Below are 18,025 nucleotides of genomic sequence, written 5' to 3'. Positions count from 1 at the left end.
CTACATTGATCATTTTATTTTCCAACTATCAAAGTGAAATAAATTAATTTTCAAGTCAATATTTAATTTTAGGGAAAATAAATAACACACAACTGAAAAAAAATCAATAATATAATTAACAGGAGAAAAACTTTCTTTAAAAAATTATTCTGAGAACTTATAAATTCATGTGTGTGTCTTTGTGAGTATGATGGTACAAAATAGTGGTATGTTGTCTTAAAAATCTCTCTGCCTTGCTTTCTCCCTTTCTGGACCCTAGAGAAATGCCCAAATCCATCTTTTCTAGACCTGAATCACAGACTTTCAATTTTATAGGGATATTGTATTGGCTCTTTTTATGGAAAAAAAAAAGAAAAAGAAAAACTGAGGATAGGATATATTTGGGGGTGATAAGAAAAAATAGCACAAAGGTTAGATGGAATGTAAATTTCTTGGGAAGATAAACATTAATTTAAAGAGGTATTATTTTAATTTAGAATAAAATAATTTTAAGAGACATTGTTTTGAATTCATCATTAACTGACTATTATTGTGAAGTATTTTTCATTATTGTAAAGGACTTCCTTGTATTGATTTTGGCAAGTCGGATACTCCTTAATAAAGCCCCTGTTACTATAATTTAAATAAATAAATAAATTTTCCATATACCTATCAGAGCTACACCTATTATCTTTTTTAATATTTATTTTTTAGTTGTAGTTGGACACAATACCTTTATTTTATTTATTTATTTTTATGTAGTTCTGAGGATCGAACCCAGGGCCTCGCCCGTGCTAGGCGAGCACTCTACCACTGAGCCACAACCCCAGCCCCTAAAACTATTATCTTTTCCCTATAGATACTCAGTGCATTCAAAAGACACAGAACAACTTAAAACAAAAACAAAAACAAGCAAACAAACCCACTCAGGTCAATATTCTGTACACTTAAATGAAAGAAATATAGCAACACAACAATGGTAAACTAGCATCAGCAAACTGCTTATCAGATGGTTCACCTCCAAACCAAAAGTTCTGGTGAGTAGTATATGAAATATTTACCATAAAGGTACAAATCCAAAGATGCAATTACTTGATAAACAAAATTATTATGTTACAAAACCTGGAATATCACCATATTTTGAGCAAAGGTCTCAAATCATTTCTGAGGCAGACTCAGGAGAAGGTGAGTCTACAGGATAGTGAAATTAGAATACAATTAAATTTTCTTCTTTGATAACAAAGGTCTTATTAATTTAACTCCTACCTCCTTTTAAAAATCCTGAGTAGCTTTCAATGCACTCTTTCCTAGCCCTACAGATCTATTTGTACATTTATTTTTTAAACTTATTTTAGAACTGTATTAAATAAAATTTCTTTTTTAGAATAAATATTTTTAGATTCACTTTTATCATGAAATGAATTTTTTGTATAATGTAGGCTATCCTCAATTCATTAGGAAAATATCACAATCTTCTAATGGCAACATGAAAAGAAATAAAAAGAAATACATAAAACAAAATATGTATTTAATATGCCAATGTTGAAGCACAATCACACACTACAAAATGTGATAAAACATATGTTTATGTTGATAAGTAAGGCACACAAAGATAACTACTGCAAATGTAGACTTATATATGCTTGCTTTTGCTGAAAATTGAAATGGTCTCAAAGCCTTTTCTATTGGTATTTTTTTTTTTTACTAACATAAGAATTCATCACTTGACAAAAATTTTATCAATCTTCCCTTGAATTACCTTATAATGGCTTTTATATTGACAGTATAAAATAATTTCTTTAGTGAAATTAGTGTTGGGCTCAAATAATTACCTATTTGCAACTATATAAGTGCTTCAGTTAGTATGGATATAGGACAAATTTCTCTTTGTGTGTGACATTCCTGTATGTCTCTGGATATTTTCTACTTACCTCCATACTAAATGCCAGTTAGTGTCCAGTCCTAGGGACAAGCAGAACTCTCAGGAAGGACCCAGTTCCCCTGCAAGTCTATTTGCACGTGAATTGGGATAAAGTACTTGACTTTCTTCTTGTGCTGGAATGTATTTCCTGTATTGTCAAAGTATCCTACTTACAACTATCTGGAAGAAGTTTTAATACAAGACTCATTCGCTTTTCTACTTAGTTTGCTAAACTGGATTGAGCTTCACTATACTAGAAATTTTGTGTTTTTTTTCCAATTTTATATTCCTATCTTACCAGACCCTAACATATGCCCAAGTAACTTATGATAAATACTCAATAAATATTTGGAAATTTGAGCAAATGCAGGCATTTAAAAACAATGTGACCAAGGTGAAGTTGGCCAGTTTCTTGAAAGAGGATTCCATGTTTACTCCTCTTGCCCAAGGACTTGTGTTCATCTTTATAGACAAAAGTTAATTGTGCCTGTGTGCCAGAATTGATGAAACTTGCATAACTTGTTCACATAACATAGCCAAAACACACATACACAAATGCCACCTTATTTTAAAAATAAAACAGAATTATTTATTTAAAATGGAGAAGTCAACTTGGCTGTATGCTCATGTCCCTTGGACATGGCATTTGTCCCTACAAAGGAATCTACTAAGGAAGCCATCTTGTTCCAAGAACATAAATTCTGGACAAAATCAGTAAATGGTTGGAGTCTATTGGCTTTTGCCATATATTATCAATTCTTAAAAAAAAATAGATTAATAAAAGGATGATTATACTTCTCTGGCCTATTCAGAACAGGGGGCACTGAATTCTATTTTTTAAAAAATATCTTATGTATAATTTCTTCTGTTAACACAATTCCTCAAACCGACATTTGCTTTCTTTGTATTTCTGGCACATACCAATTAACTACATATCACACCCTTTTGAGATGGTGAGAGTTTCTGCCTTTTAGGATGATTTCTCCAGAGATCTGATGTGTATAGGTTATTTACCGTTGTGTTGAAAACTCCATTTCAAATAGCACTGATCTTTAATCATTAAAATCATCTACTATATCCTCAAAAGTACTTGATTACTCTTAACATGCAAAGTGTTTTACTAAGTGCTTTAACTTCCCCCAACCTTCTCATAAGTGCTACTTTCCAGCAATATTGGTATAGTCTCATTAAAGAGAGCTTGGGTAATTTTAACACTATAAACTCTTGAATGTAGAGGACCTCGGCATTTGGATCATATGCAACCTAGGGACAGCAGAGCTGATATTTCTGCTTAGAAATCATTTCTAAGAACATTAATGTTAGATGATCTCATAGATGATAATCTCTAAGAGGTAGTTTTTTTGATAGTGATCATTCATGTGCTACTCAGAAATTGTCTCAATAATGGTATATCTCACATTCCATCTTGTTTTTCCTTTTTATTTCTTAACCAGGGATTGAACTCAGGGGTGCTTACACACTAAGCCACATACCCAGCCATTTTAAATTTTGAGACAGGGTCTCACTAAGTTGTTTAGGGCTTTGTAAATTGCTGAAGCTGACTTTGAACTTGCAATTTCAATCCTCCTGCCTTAGCCTCCCTAACCAGTGGGATTACAGGTGTATTACAACACCTGGTTAGTCATTTTTGTTTGTTTGTTTCTTACCAATTTATCCCACTATGCCAGGCTGCAGAAAGTAGGTCAGCCAGGAGAAAAAAAAAAACAAAAAAAACCAACTCCATGGGCATCAGGACTATGGCTTAAAAGGGGAGATATGCTAGAGGAAACTCCTGGGATGGTCTTCTATCTCCATGTGTGTGGGGGTAGCAGTTATTGTAGGTATTGAGGGGCTATCATGTGATTACATGAATGCCCTTCTACATAGAGGGAACATTGTTGCTTGTTAACTGCATTATGATTAAAAATAAAGGAACAGGAGTGGTCCCGGTAAAATTATAGCAGCTGTGGGGCAGCGCCTGCTCATGGTCATATAGAGTACAGAGGATGCTGAACTTCGGTATCATGCCAAGTACCTATACCTTGCTCCCATCTACCTTCCAGTTCCCTTCCTGGAGAGGTCACAGCTAAGTGAGGCAAAAGGGGTAGGGCTCTCCAGGAGGCCACACACATGCTCTCACAGTCATTAATTGGTTGGGGCATAATACCTGTGGCCACCCTCTGCTTCTCTCTTACCTCTTTCTGGAAACTGATGGCCATGGTGGAGGCTTAGGCCCTCGCTAATTGGTCATGGGAGAGATGATGGCAGCAATTGCAGAGAAGTGGATGGTGCAGACTGGGGCCACTGGGAATGGGAAAGAGAAAGCCCAGCACTCCTACATGTTAATAGCCACATACATGGCTCTTTCTGCTGTTTCTGCTTCAACCCAAGGGGAAAACAAAGCACAAACACACATAATCAAGATAATGAGAAAGTTGTCATTGCCATTCTGTGTGGGGTTAAAAAATATCTCAGTTGTTACTATGACACTGTAGGAGAAACACTTTAATGAGTTCAAATGAAATGTATTTTTGTGGATACTAAATCTAAAGACAATGAACTATAAATCTCTGAGTCTATTTCCCACCTAGAAAAAAGGTACTCAAACAATGGTGATGCATCTTCAAGAGAGAGGATGGACTCTCAATACCTCCAAATTGCAAAGGTGGGGCTATGTATCAAACAATTGGGGATTGTTTGTTTATGTATAACTATTATTATAACTATTATTATATTTTATATATATCTTTTAGAAATAGATACAGCTTATAGCCTGGCATGTTGGAGCACACCTGTAATTCCTGTGGCTTGGGAGGCTGAAACAGGAGGATCACCAGTCCAAAGCCAGTCTCAGCAAAAGCAAGGTGCTAAGCAATTCAGTGAGACCCTGTCTCAAAATAAAATACAAAATAGTGCTGGGGATGTGGCTGAGTGCCCCTGAGTTCAATCCCTGGTACTCCCATACCCCCCAAAAAAAATAAAAATAAAAAGGAAATAAAAGAAAAGAAATGCAAACAGTTTATATCCTGTGTAAACCCCAGTCAATGGTACTTAAATCTTTTGTTTTGGCTCTACTGTTTTTTATAATCTTTCAAATGGTGGTAGAAATGTATTTCTCATAGAATTATTGCAAGATTACATATAACAATGATTTAAAAGGGCCTTTCAAGAAAGAAAGAAAGAAAATGTATTAATATATGATATTAAATATAGAGTTTAATTTTATCTTTTAATCTATCCAAGGCAAAACTTATTTGATTTCTTTCTCTTTGTTTTTGTTTTTTGTTTTGTTTTGGCTGATCATTGTCAAATGGGAGACAGTCTTTGCAAAATATTTAAAGTACTAATTTGGGTTGAATAAATACTTACAGCATTATTTTGGAAAACTTGACCACGTTTAATTTAAACTATAAGAAATAATTGACCATTTGACTATTTGCAGTAAATATTCTATTCAAATTACTTCCTTGAAGCATTTTGAAATAGCCTTCAACCATTTTAGTTACTAAATATACGTTGGAAGATGCCCATTTATTTGCGAATTAGTTACATAAGTGCACTTTGATCAGCTTACTGTCTGATCAGAGATTTGTTCTTGAATTGGCAGAGGGATTGTTTGACTTTCACTTGCTATATAATTTGCTCTCATTTGAGACTTAGGCTTAATCCCAAAGGCAGTGAGAAGATGTGGTCTGCTTTGGTGATCCCCACTTTTCTATTCCTTAGCTGCTTTTCTGTGGGATCAGCCCAAATTCCAGGGTCAGTCACAGATGGAAATGACAGATACCCTCCTTTTTGGGACCAGATTAATGGGGACATAGCAGAATTTCCAGTACAGGATAATAAAATAATCATTGATCTCTGGAAGTATAAGGATCGACTGCAAATATATAAAATCCTTATAAGAGAATCAAACAAATATTTTGTTCAATTTGGAAAAAATGATACAGGCAACGTGCTGTGGGGACTCACCTTATTTTATGGAAAGCTATATAAAACAGGTATGTATATTTTAATTATTTCCAATAAATTTCGCATCTTTCTTTCTTCATTACTAAGAGTTTTAAGGTGTTTAAGACCAAGGGTGAAATTTTATACAAAATAAAGGAAACAATATACTTTCTCTGAAAAGCCTGGGTTTTGCCTCATATAATATTAATGGAAAGAGAAGCTAAGACATCACACTCAGTATTGAATTCCTTTGGAAAGAAAATAGGGAAGATCATTACTAGTGAATAAACTACTCACTTCTTGTACTGAAACAACTAGGTTGGGAAAACCAAGCAGAGATTAGATGCTTCAATGTGGAACTCAGCATTTTTAGAAAGTTCTTTTTTTTCTTCCTCTGTCTAAGAGCATTTTTCTACCTAGCATAACTTCTTTCTAATCCTTAGACCAGTTTTCTTATTACTGAGGTTGCCTAACTGAAGTGTAATATGTTTCCTGAAATTATATTTCAAATCTGTCTTCTGTGGACGTGACCAGACCACTAAGAAACTCAATCTGAGCTCAGAAAGAAAGAAGTATTAGAATGTCATACCTTGATGCAGAAAATCACTTTTTGTACAGTTAATTATTTTAGGAAGTTCTTAGTTTATTTAGGAAGAACCAGTTGACTCAGAGGCTGCCTTGGAAGTGAAATGTTCTGTTGGTTCTGCTTAGTCAAGAGAGACTTTTACAGACTTGATGTCTTTGAAAATCTTCCAACACTCAAAAGTACGTGTAAATAAATGAGGTACTATGGATAACATCACCAGCAAGAATTAATCCTCCTTTCTCCTCCTCCTCCTCCTTCTTTTTAAAATTAATTAATTTATTTATTTTTGTTCAAGGAACCTGTGTATCTTTTCACCTCTTTTTCATGATTCTCTATTATAAAGTTTAAACTTCATTTTAGAGGGTTTTTAAAAATCTACTCTGTTTATTTTGTAGGTCGATTTGTCAAGCCTTCTAATAGTTCAGTCTGTGCATATGAGGGTGAATTCCCTGGCTGTATATCAATTGACAGTGGCTGGGGAGGTAAGTGTTATGCCCCATGATCCTTTATGATCTGTGGCCATGAGGCTTATTCTATTTTTATATCATACAGGATGAGTTAGGTGAATCCTGACATTTCCTTTGTAACAATATGCAGTTTTCTCTCTAATCTCCCTAGGGATTAATCAGTTCTAATGAGAAAAAAATAATAGGAAAGATAACTCTTATGATGGTCATTTCTAAATTATAATATATAACATATTATTATGTTTAGTTATATATTAAAGAATACAGACTTCTGATGTTTCTGATGCTTTTTCCACATACTCTCAGCTCCTTTCCCAATTCTACAATTTATTTCACACTGAACTATACTCTAGAACTTTACCAAAGCCCCTTCAGAGAATTATTTTAATTCAATATTTACCACCATATTACTATTCCTATAATATAGATCATCAAATAGAATGTAAAAGAAGTTGAGTAATTTGTTTCTTTGTATAAAGACAGTAATAGATCCCAATCATCCTTCTACCTCTAAAGTCTATTTTATAATTGCTGTGACAGCTTGCCTTCCTAAACCCCTAATCTGCAAGAAAGAATTAAAAAAAAATAACTTGATAGTGATTTCACATTTGCAACTGTAAGATTTTTTCAGTCCTTCTGGTAGAATTTTACTATAGGCTAGTTGTAATGTATATGTAGATTCTCCAAGGTTCATTCCCAAATAAAATCCACTAAAGACAAAATTTTTAAAAGTGAATCTTATAAATGCACATTTCAAAAGGATGGTCACACTTTGTAATTAATAGAGGTCTTTTAGGTCTATTACAGACAAATCAAAGTAAGGATTTTATTAGCAATTATTCAGTTGTGATGATTCATGTTAAAGTATAAATAAGTGGAATAAAATTATCGAGCATATCAGGCTTTGAATAATGAGGAAATAACTTATCATCCACATGACAGAAGAATATTCCTTGCAATCCTTTGTCCATGACTTGTTTTTGCCCTCATGTTTTGTGTCATATTTATCTTTGCTTCTCATTATCAATCATATCGACAACCAAAACTATTCTCTGGTTGTTAAGCAGAAACTTAACAACCAGAGGATGTACTACACTGACAGAAGGGATTGAATCATACCTGTGACCACAGAAGTCCCTCTGAGAAATCGGTTTATGATAAACCCAGGCCTGGAAGCTGATAGAGTCCTATTACACAAGGTGAACACAGGAACTCAGAAATAGATAAACAATCCAAACAGAGAAATTGCTCACTCTTTGTGTAGGAGTCTAAGAGTGAGCCCTTGGTTGAAATGAGTTAGCCTTAAGAATCTAAAGAAATATATTGAATTTAAAGTTAAGGAAATGTCCAGCAGGTTGGATAGAAAGGAAATAAGAAATAAGTCAATCCCAAAAAACCAAAGCCCCAATTTTTTTTCTGATACATGGATGCTAATTCACAATAAGGGGAGGAGGTTTGCTAGGGAAGAATAGAGGCACTTGTATTAGGCAGAGGGGAGTGAAGGGAGGGGAAGAGGTATGGAGAAGGAAGGATAATAGAATGAATTGGACTTTATTACCCTATGCACATGTATGAATTACATGACCAGTGTGATTCTGCAACATGTACAACCAAAAGAATGAGAAGTTATACTTTATTTATACTACTGTCGTGCATAACTAATTAGAACATATTTTAATTTTTTTTTTAAAAGAAACATGGATATCACAAAGAACTAAAAGGAGGGTGGGAAACAAATAAATTCAAAACTTCTTCCTCAATTTAGGCAAAGAGTTTCCACAAGTTATAAGTATTAAATATTATGTACATACATATATACACCAACTGAGGGAAATATTTTCCTTTGCCACATCTTTTTTATATGCTTCCTGTTTGAGGAGGAAATATACAACATCTATATTTGGGAAATTGGTTTAATTAGGGAGATTTATGTATATTTGTAACTATGTGCACCAACAATCCCCCAGCATGAAAGATTTCCTGACTATGATTAACCCTAATTTCTTTCAATCTTTTGTATTTCTTAGAGAACAAATTCCAATACAATAGTTTGTGGAATAAACTGACGGAGTTACATAGGCAGAGCCATAGTCCTTTCTCTAGTTCCTCTCTTGAATAGATATTAATTCTAGACACCTTTCTTCTATTACTTTGTAGGCTTTAATTTCTATGTGCTTACGATATATTTTCTTGCTGCAATTGAATCTGGGTTTTTGAGAAATATATCACAGGAGATAGTGTTTCTATCTCCAGAAGAACACAGGTCTTACTTCTGTTATTCTATTGAGGAATGTCATGCATCCTTCCCACAAGCTATGGATACAGCCAAAAAGTTTTACCAGGTAAAAGAATGCAGTGATTTTTTTTTTCTGAGTTGCATGAATAAAGACAGTAAACATCTTTCATTAGATTTATGGTTTTAAAATTTACTAAACATTTACAATTATTAGTATAGAATGACATCCCTTTCTGGAAATATTCTTCTTGGTATCTTAAAATGATACTAAATGGAAAAGTAGCAATAAGCTAGTATAACTTTATTTTTAAAAGTGTTTTTCAGTAAAATTGATATAAAAATAAGTATCAAATTATAATTTTTATAAGCAAATTGGCATAAATCTTTGTGTAAAGAAAATGATAAGTTAATGCCATTTTCAATTGTTAAATTTTTTTTGATAATAAATCTATGTCTAGACAATCATCTAGTCTAGTATTTCTCAGTCGGGAGTTTGTGAGCAGAGTGATTAAATTTATTTTAATTTGGCTTTGAATTCTATTCACAATTGATCATATTTTTTTCTGAAGTATTTGCAGTCCAGGAAGATATTGTCCATTGTTGGAGGTACTCCTGTGTACAACACTGATAAAGACACAGCAATACTTTACATGTGGGATGCCCATCAAGCCCTCATTGACATTGGAAAACCAATGTTCAATGACATGTAAGATAATTACCTTCTGTGATACAATTAAATATCAGTTTCTTTCTAGTTTGTACTGTATAATATGTATGGTGTTTGCTTTTTTCCCTTAAATATACAGTTTTCATATTTTCCAGAATGTTTAGAAAATAGCTTTACCATTTTTATCTGCAACTCAAATTACAGTCATTTCATCCACCAAAGAAGAATAAAAGGATCTTGTATGTATTCACTTCTTTCAGAACGAAGTTTCATGGTATTCTCTGACAATATTGTTCATATTAAAATAGTTCTTATGTCTGAATCAGTCAGCTTTTCATCATTGCAATCAAAATACCTGACAAGAATAACTTAGAGGAGGAAAAGTTTATTTGGGGGTCGTGGTTTCATAGGTCCCAGTTTATGATTGACTGACTCTTTTGCTCTGACCTTGAGATGAGGCAGAACATTATGGTGGAAGGGCATGGTGGAAAGGCATGGTGGAGAAAAACTGCTTAGCTCATTGCAGCTGGAAAGCAGAGGGGGAGGGGTGGGAGAGAGAGCAGAAGGAAGAGATAGACAGGTGTAAACTAGGCCATGTCCCCAGTGACCTGCTTCCTTCAACCACACCCACGAGCCTACAATTATCCCCATTAGTCCATGCCTTATTAGTGAAGTTGTGCCATTTCATGTAAATAATATTTTTCCATTTATTTTGCTACTTGTATATGTACAAATACAAGTGATTTTTTTGGATAATTTAATATCTGAGAATCTTGCTATCTTCACTTATTACTTTCTAATAGGTTAGAAGGTTTTTTTCATATTCTACACATATAAATTACTATGTAAATATTGGGAATTTATTCCTTTAAAATTGTGATGCTTAATTTTATTGTCTAATTGCATTGCTGTACAATGTTGAATAAAAGCGGTAAAATTAGGATAAGAATTATGATAGATAACTTTTGTCTGATAACATCTGTTCTTCGACTCTTAGCTTGCTATTTTTGCTTATCAATAGACATTGAATCACTACATAATTTTTGCAGATATTTAGAAAATCATGTGACTTTTTTCTTCATTTTTTGGTTAATGTGAAAAATAGATTGGCTTCAGATGACATATTCATCTTTCACCTCTGGAATAAATCAAATTGCCATAATATGGTTATCTATTTATCTGTTACTTCATCTGATAAACTGAAATAGTTAATTTTTTATCTACACTCTTCAGCAATATTTTCTGGATATTTGCTTTTCCTATTTTGTCTAACTTTGACTATAAAGAGATATGCTGGCTCAGAGAATGAGTTGTAAACTACCTCTAGAAGATTTTGTGTAAAATTGGTATAATTTCTTTCTCACATTTTATCTAAGAATGATTTTTCACTTCTAGAATTCTATTTGAGGCTTATATTTTATTTAATTTTTCTCCTAACTGTAATTTTGCCTTTTTCAGCTAATTTGTTTTCATTTGTTATTTTTACTCATATCAAGAAATGAAAATGTAGAAGCTGGGGTTATGGCTCAGCGGTAGAGTGACCACCTCGCATGTGTAAGGCCCTGGGTTCGATCCTCAGTACCACATAAAAATAAATAAATAAAAGTTATTTAAAAAAAAAGAAATGAAATTGTAGATAATTCAGATGCATTGAGTATAGCGTTCTTTTAGATATGATTTTACCTATATCCCACAAATTTTAGTATGTCATGTTTTCATTACATTTAATAAATGTTATTTTCTAATTTTTATTGTGAATTTTTCTTCAACCTAGTTTCAATGTATTACTTTATTTCCAAATATATAAAGTATGTGAAGTTTCCTGGGGTTTTTGTTGTTGTTATGAATCTTTTGTGATGTAAAAAAAATAATTTTGTATGATGTTAATCCATTGTGATTTGTTGAGTCTTGGTTTTTGGAGCAACAAATTTAGAAATTTCCCATATGTACTCCAATGAAGTAGGTGTCTATAAGTCACTTATATTCATGCTTTGCTCTTTGTTAAGTTTGATATTCTGAAGGAGGTAAATATAGAGACTTCACTATTTGTGAAAAGGGAAAGGTGTACAATTGTAGTAATTTAACTTGATAAATATTATTACAAGTAATTATTTTAAAAAGTAACATTTGTTTAGCAGCACCTGAATTATATTTTTTCCCATTCCTCTATATTTCATTTGACATCTCTAAATCATCTTCTAGTATATTGTTTTTTTTCTCCTTAGAAGTCCTTTTAGAAATTGCTTTCTTTCAGATTTCTGATCACAAATACTCTCAATTTGTTTGTCTAAAATTTTATGATTTTTGCTTTTATTTCTAAAGAATATTTTAATTTGTTATATAACTCAATTTTATAAATTTGTGTATTCATGTATAAATATGTATATTATATATGCATATATATTTAACTACATTTTCTATTAGGAAGTTTTTTTCTAGGTTACTTCTTATGTCCACTTTTAAAATCTAAAGCTAACTTTCTATTGATTACTTTTAGACTTTTTTTGTCCAATTTTAAATGTTTTCTTTGCCTTTTCTGTAATTTTGCTTTTATATTCCTTGACATATTTTCTGTAATGAATCTGCTTGGAATTTGTAGCTGCTAGATTTGTAGCTGGGTATCTTTCATTAGTTTTGGAAAATTTTCAGTCACTTTCTTTTCCAATATTGATTTTATTGATTTGTAAAAATGCTCTTTTTAAGAAACTTCCTTAAATATAGATTAAACCTTTTGTTCTTGTACCACAGGAAATTTTCATGATTTTATGTACTTTCATTACTTTCATCTCTTTTTTCTATGTTATTTTTCTTTCTCATCTTCTGATACATGATACAATGTTATTTTTTGTTTCATTCTGCCTGCTACATGTGCTCTGCTGTTAAATTCTTCCACTGAAATCTTAAGTTGTTATTACAAATTTACTATTGGAATTCCATTTGATTAAATTTTTATATAAGCTGTCTTCTAAAATTTATCAACTTACCCTTCATTATTATGTCTATTTTAAAGTCCACCCCTAATGGCTCCAATATATGTATCTCTTTTGCATCTTGTTATTCATGAATGCCCATGTATCTGTTTGTGTGTTTCCTCTTGCTTTTCAGATATTTATTTTCTTATTTACTCAGATATATTGGATGTGTGCTAGAAAATTCAATTGAAAATTGTAGGGAAAATTTTTGCCTATGGATGGTATTATTCCACTACACGGAGAATTATTTTTATGCCTGGTCCTAAATGAAATTTAGGAATATATATCAGGGCATCTCCTATGTAATTAGTCATTAACTATAATATTTCTTCTCCTAGTCTATGATTCTTCAGACTCTTCTCATCTTCTCAACATTTGCACAACAGTCTTCAAAGGCAAAAGAAGATGTGGATTAGAAAATGGATACACTCAAAAACATCTATTATTTTGAGTGGACAATATCCACATATATCATACTTACCACATGGCTTCCTTTTTTTCTAAATTCCATTTTTTTAAATTTTTATTTATTTATTTTTACATGAACTCTATTATTATTATTATTATTATTATTTTGCATTACAATTCTAAATTCCATTTTTATAATTTCTCAAAATTTGTTGTCTCTCTGATATCATCAAACATATAATTTTAATATTATATTTTATTAAATTTTTACAGTTACTTTTTGCAATAAAGAATTATATTTCAATTTGTAACTTCAAAACTTTAAATGAAGTGGAATCAAAAGAAAGGTGGAACTGCTTATTACCCAAGTCACAACCAAGAAGTTACTTTGATACTATAGCAAATTCTGAATCCATTTCTTACTTTCCATAAATGAAAATATATTCTAACAATCTGAATTTAATAAGCATTAGTGTAAAATGTGCTTTTTGTTGGAAAATTCTAAGAAATTACTGTCAGATAACCCTCTACTTATTATGTTAATTCATTTTACCCAGTCCCTGAGCTTCCTTCATTTATAGCAATTAATGCTCAAAGAAGTGAGTATGGTAGAAATTAACTATAGGAGAAATACAATGGGGAATGGAGAAGAATAAATCTTATGGAAGTTAAGAGAGGGATTGCTATATGCTATATTTTTCAAAATTATAATTCAAAATTTAGGCTTCTCTTTCTCTGTTCAAGAGATTGTTCAGCCAGGTAGAATACAGAAGATATTGTGGGGATTAACTCCCACATGAGGTGTTGTAGATTCTGGTGAGTAAACTGGTCAGTAAATTGCATACTAAATCTAAGGAACACAGGAAAAAAACACATTTGGTCTTTTATTTGCATTTATAATAAAGTATTTTGTAACTCATGTTGCTAATTATCTCTTTTAGATTCCAATATTCTTCTGCAACTGAAAGAGACTTCACTTTCAATTTTCTACTTGCCATAGAATTTTGTGCAGCAGCAATATATCACTCTTTCTTTGAAAGTTCAGCAGAATTTCTAGTGGGTTTCCCACATAGGCCACTCACAGATGAAGATGATCCAATTCTCACAAGTGACTTCAACATACGAGAAAAAGCACTGATGTCCTCAGTTACACTCATTTCTAACATAAATCAAATGACAGGTATGCTTATAAAATGTAATGCAATCAAAACTTGAATGACTCAAAGTCATATAAGAATTATTGGTTATCATTCTTTTAGTAAGCTGAATGTAATTATTGTAAAAAAAAGTTAAGACCTCATACTAAGTAAAATAGATATATAAATGATCACAGTATATTTTCATTAATACACTAATATATTACTTTGATATAGCATATGGAAAAAGCACAGAGGGAGCTAACTCATTCCCCATATCACTAACAAAGTACGTTTTGTTTGTTCTAGGCTTTTCCATTTCCTCCATTTTTTAGGATAATTTCTGTCTTCAGCCTGATGCTCTTTTCACTCTTTCTGGATAAAACACCTGAGCAGTCTGTTTGCATTAATGCCAGTATGGTCATTGGTATATCTGGCCACGACCTAACTATCAAACATTAACTCTGAAACACTTGCCCTTACATTAACACTGGGAAATTTTCAGTTATGTATCTCACAGATATTTTACATTTTCTGTATCATACACTCATGCTCCTCTATAAGTTGTTTCTCCTAAAGTATGAAGTTCTTTCATTTTCAGTCTTTTCAGACTTTATTTTATTCCCTCCTCTCTATTATCTGGATTTTTCTAGGGAAACTATCATTTCTCAAAAAGTTTCATTATTATTTCTTTATGTGATCTTAATTAGATTTTGGATAAATCATTCTCAATATATCATTTAGCTACTGCAGTAACAGCATTTCTAAAATCAATATCTTATATGTATCTTAAATTGTTTTTGTTATCCTAAAAGCATTCTGATTTCTGATTTAAGATTAAAATCCAGCAATCTGTGATAATCATACCCTGTATTATTTCTCTGTACCTCTCCCTTGCCTCTGTAGCACCATACCATTGCTGTCAGACTGGGTACACAGTTCCCAGGCATGGCATACTATCTATAATTATCCACCTCCCTGCATTCCTTCAGTGATGGACCCCTGCACCTCTTTTCAATTTCTCTAAAGGTTTACTTTCTCTGACCACAACTCTGACCATTCTGTTGACTAACCTGTCTGTACCAAGAATTGCATCCTTATCCCTTATTATATTAAAGTAGACTTTCCAGTATTACCCTTTCCATTGTGTACATCATATAATGATTAACTTGTTAGTTTCTTCCTGTGCACTGAACATATGATTATTTTGTCATTTTTACTCTGGTATCTAGGTTAAACACTAGATACTAGAGTAAAAATGGCTGAACTGAAGGCAGATGCCCAAGTTCTGATCCATAATTGTAATACAGGAAAAAGGGAATACATAAGAGGTTGCTATCTCCATTGATCATGAGTCTACATCAGAGAGGGAAGGGTGGTTTTCCCAAAGAAAATGAGCATCTATAGATATATAACTGTGGGAATCACTGTGAGTTGCACAGTTCCCTCATGTTTGGACTGATTAAAGGAGAGCTAATACGTCTTAAGCATGGAAGTGATATAATGTCTTAGGCTTAGAAGCTACAAAGACTAAAGATATTGGAGGGTAAATTGTAAGGGTCTGAATCTGGAACTCTTGATAAGAGTCACAAGATTAATATGGCAATAGCTGTGGAAGTCAACATGACAAGACAGATTTCAATGGGGCTGAAGATATCAGATCATTAACACTTGGCAATTGTATTTTACCAGGGGCATGGAAGATGACTCACTGATTTTTTTATTTGTTCAGTTAGAGGAGTGTAAGTTAACGTTGTCCATCAAGATAGAGAATATAATGAGTAATAGAGATGGTTGAGGTGAAAGTAGAAAGACCAGGAATAGAGAAAGGCAGTTATATATTTATTGATCATCAGGTAAATATAATGAAAAAAAATCTTCATATATCGTTTCATTTAATGTCTATAACAATTATACAAAGTGGGTGATAAATATCCTTATTTTTGAGTTAAAAGTTCCATTGAAGATGAATAACTGCCCAAAGTCATACACCTTATATTAGATCTAAAACAGATTTAAACTAGAGGCTAGCTTGAATCCCTGAGGGAATATTTTTCACTATATAGTCATTTCTTCCTTAAAAATTTAAGCTATCAAATATTATATAAATATTATACATTTAAATATCAGCATGTTAGAATTAGAATTGGGTAGATGCATTAGCTTCAAACCATCTTTTCTTGCACTGACTCTAAGCCCAGGGTTATAAACTTGCCAGATATTTCTTAGTTTTATTGTCATTTGAATAATGAACAGTTACCTACTCTCCTTCCTTTTAGCAAAACCTTTAAACCAGAAAACAAAACATTCTAAGCAGGGGTAAGAAGGGCATGGCTGTGGGTCTTAATTTTTAAAATTTAAAATAGCATAATCATACTTAGAAATTATCCTATATTGATTCCATATAATATGGTGGTTATAGCATTGTTTGATAATATTTTGTCAGATCCATTTCCTTCACATTTTCTTGTTTCTATGCCAAATGTAATTGTCAGGTAGAGCTATAATGATATTCTATAAACCTTGTAATTTAAAAAAAACTTATTTTGTATATTTTGAGGTTTCTGAGTTGTATTCACATTTTTATTAACTGGAAGCACAAATGTTTCTATTTTCACAGGAGGTTCATTTTTAACAGTTTGGAAGAAGGCCATGAATGTTTCAAAAATAACTCAGTTTCTTGGACGACTCGTTATTAAAAATCTACTCTTAATACCTAATACTTAGTGGCTGGAACATGTTTCATTATGTTGGTCAATTCAATTCATAATAAAAAGCAATAAATTGTTAAATCAATATTCTATGAAAGTTCATCTGGTTCCTTCTAGTCCCTTGAAGTTTAAGAATTTCTGAATTGAGCCATAATCTCTCCACCCCATTTTAACTATACATCCGCTTGAAGCCTAGTTAATCCTAAAGAATGTCAGACTTACATATGAATATGCAAATATCTATATGTTTATGATAGGCAATACAACTTAAGGATTTAAATTTTTCATGTTTTTAAATTTGTGCATTATAATTATATATGTTAGTGGGATTCATTATGCCATATTCATTCATGCACAAAATATAATTTGATCACTCTCATTCCCTAGTGTCTTCACTTTCCCTCCCCTCTTCTCTTCCCTGATCAACTTGCTCTACTTATCTCCACTATTGTTGTTGTTTTAATTAATGCCATCTACACCTATATATAAAAACTGGAGCTGGGTGTGGTAGCACATTCCTATGTTCCCAGAGGCTCATGAGGCTGAGGCAGGAGAATCACAAGTTCAAAGTCAGTCTCAGCAAAAACGAGGTGCTAAGCAACTCAGTGAGACCCTGTCTTTTAAGTAAAATACAAAATAGGGCTGGGGATTTGGCTCAGTGGTGGGATGTCCCTGAGTTCAATCTGTGGTACCTTCCCCATGACCTCCCACAAAAAGAAAAAAAAACTGAACTTATTGTGATATATTTGTATATGAAATAGCATAATCTGGTAGATTTCATTCCCCAGTACTTTCCCGTGCCTTCCCTTTCATTCTCCCTCTCAATCCTCTACCCGTACTTTGTTAGTCTCCCTTTTGTTTTCATAAGATCCCTTTTCCATTTCTCCTTTTATGCATTTTCTCTCTATCTTCCACATACAAAAGAAAATATTCAACCATTCACTTTCTGAGTCTGGCATATTTTACTTAGCCTAATGATTTCCAGTGACAT

At 32.5% G+C, this 18,025-nt stretch overlaps 1 protein-coding gene across 1 annotated transcript; it reads left to right on the top strand.

Moving 5' to 3' along the window:
- Positions 1-5,542: 5,542 nt before the first annotated feature.
- Positions 5,543-17,119, top strand: LOC124095777 (protein LEG1 homolog). Its single transcript, XM_046449085.2, has 6 exons — positions 5,543-5,901; positions 6,833-6,919; positions 9,062-9,246; positions 9,710-9,846; positions 14,129-14,367; positions 16,944-17,119. The coding sequence occupies exons 1-6, from the start codon at positions 5,586-5,588 to the stop codon at positions 17,048-17,050; spliced, it is 1,071 nt and encodes a 356-aa protein (XP_046305041.1). The 5' UTR covers positions 5,543-5,585; the 3' UTR covers positions 17,051-17,119.
- Positions 17,120-18,025: the final 906 nt, after the last annotated feature.

The sequence above is a fragment of the Marmota monax genome, unplaced genomic scaffold, assembly GCF_021218885.2.
Source record: "Marmota monax isolate L192 unplaced genomic scaffold, Marmota_monax_Labrador192_F-V1.1 WCK01_AAM20220418_F8-fsc00030, whole genome shotgun sequence".
NCBI classification, from domain to species: domain Eukaryota; kingdom Metazoa; phylum Chordata; class Mammalia; order Rodentia; family Sciuridae; genus Marmota; species Marmota monax.
The sequence above is the reverse complement of the archived record's forward strand: the minus strand, read 5'-3'. Positions and strand labels throughout refer to the sequence as shown.

What these genes read in the sequence shown, in the direction of transcription:
- LOC124095777 (XM_046449085.2), top strand. Translation starts at nt 5,586, where the DNA reads ATGTGGTCTGCTTTGGTGATCCCCACTTTTCTATTCCTTAGCTGCTTT. An exon ending in AATTGACAGTGGCTGGGGAG is followed by an intron (nt 6,920 to 9,061) that starts GTAAGTGTTATG and finishes ATTACTTTGTAG; the next exon opens with GCTTTAATTTCTATGTGCTT. An exon ending in AAACCAATGTTCAATGACAT is followed by an intron (nt 9,847 to 14,128) that starts GTAAGATAATTA and finishes TATCTCTTTTAG; the next exon opens with ATTCCAATATTCTTCTGCAA.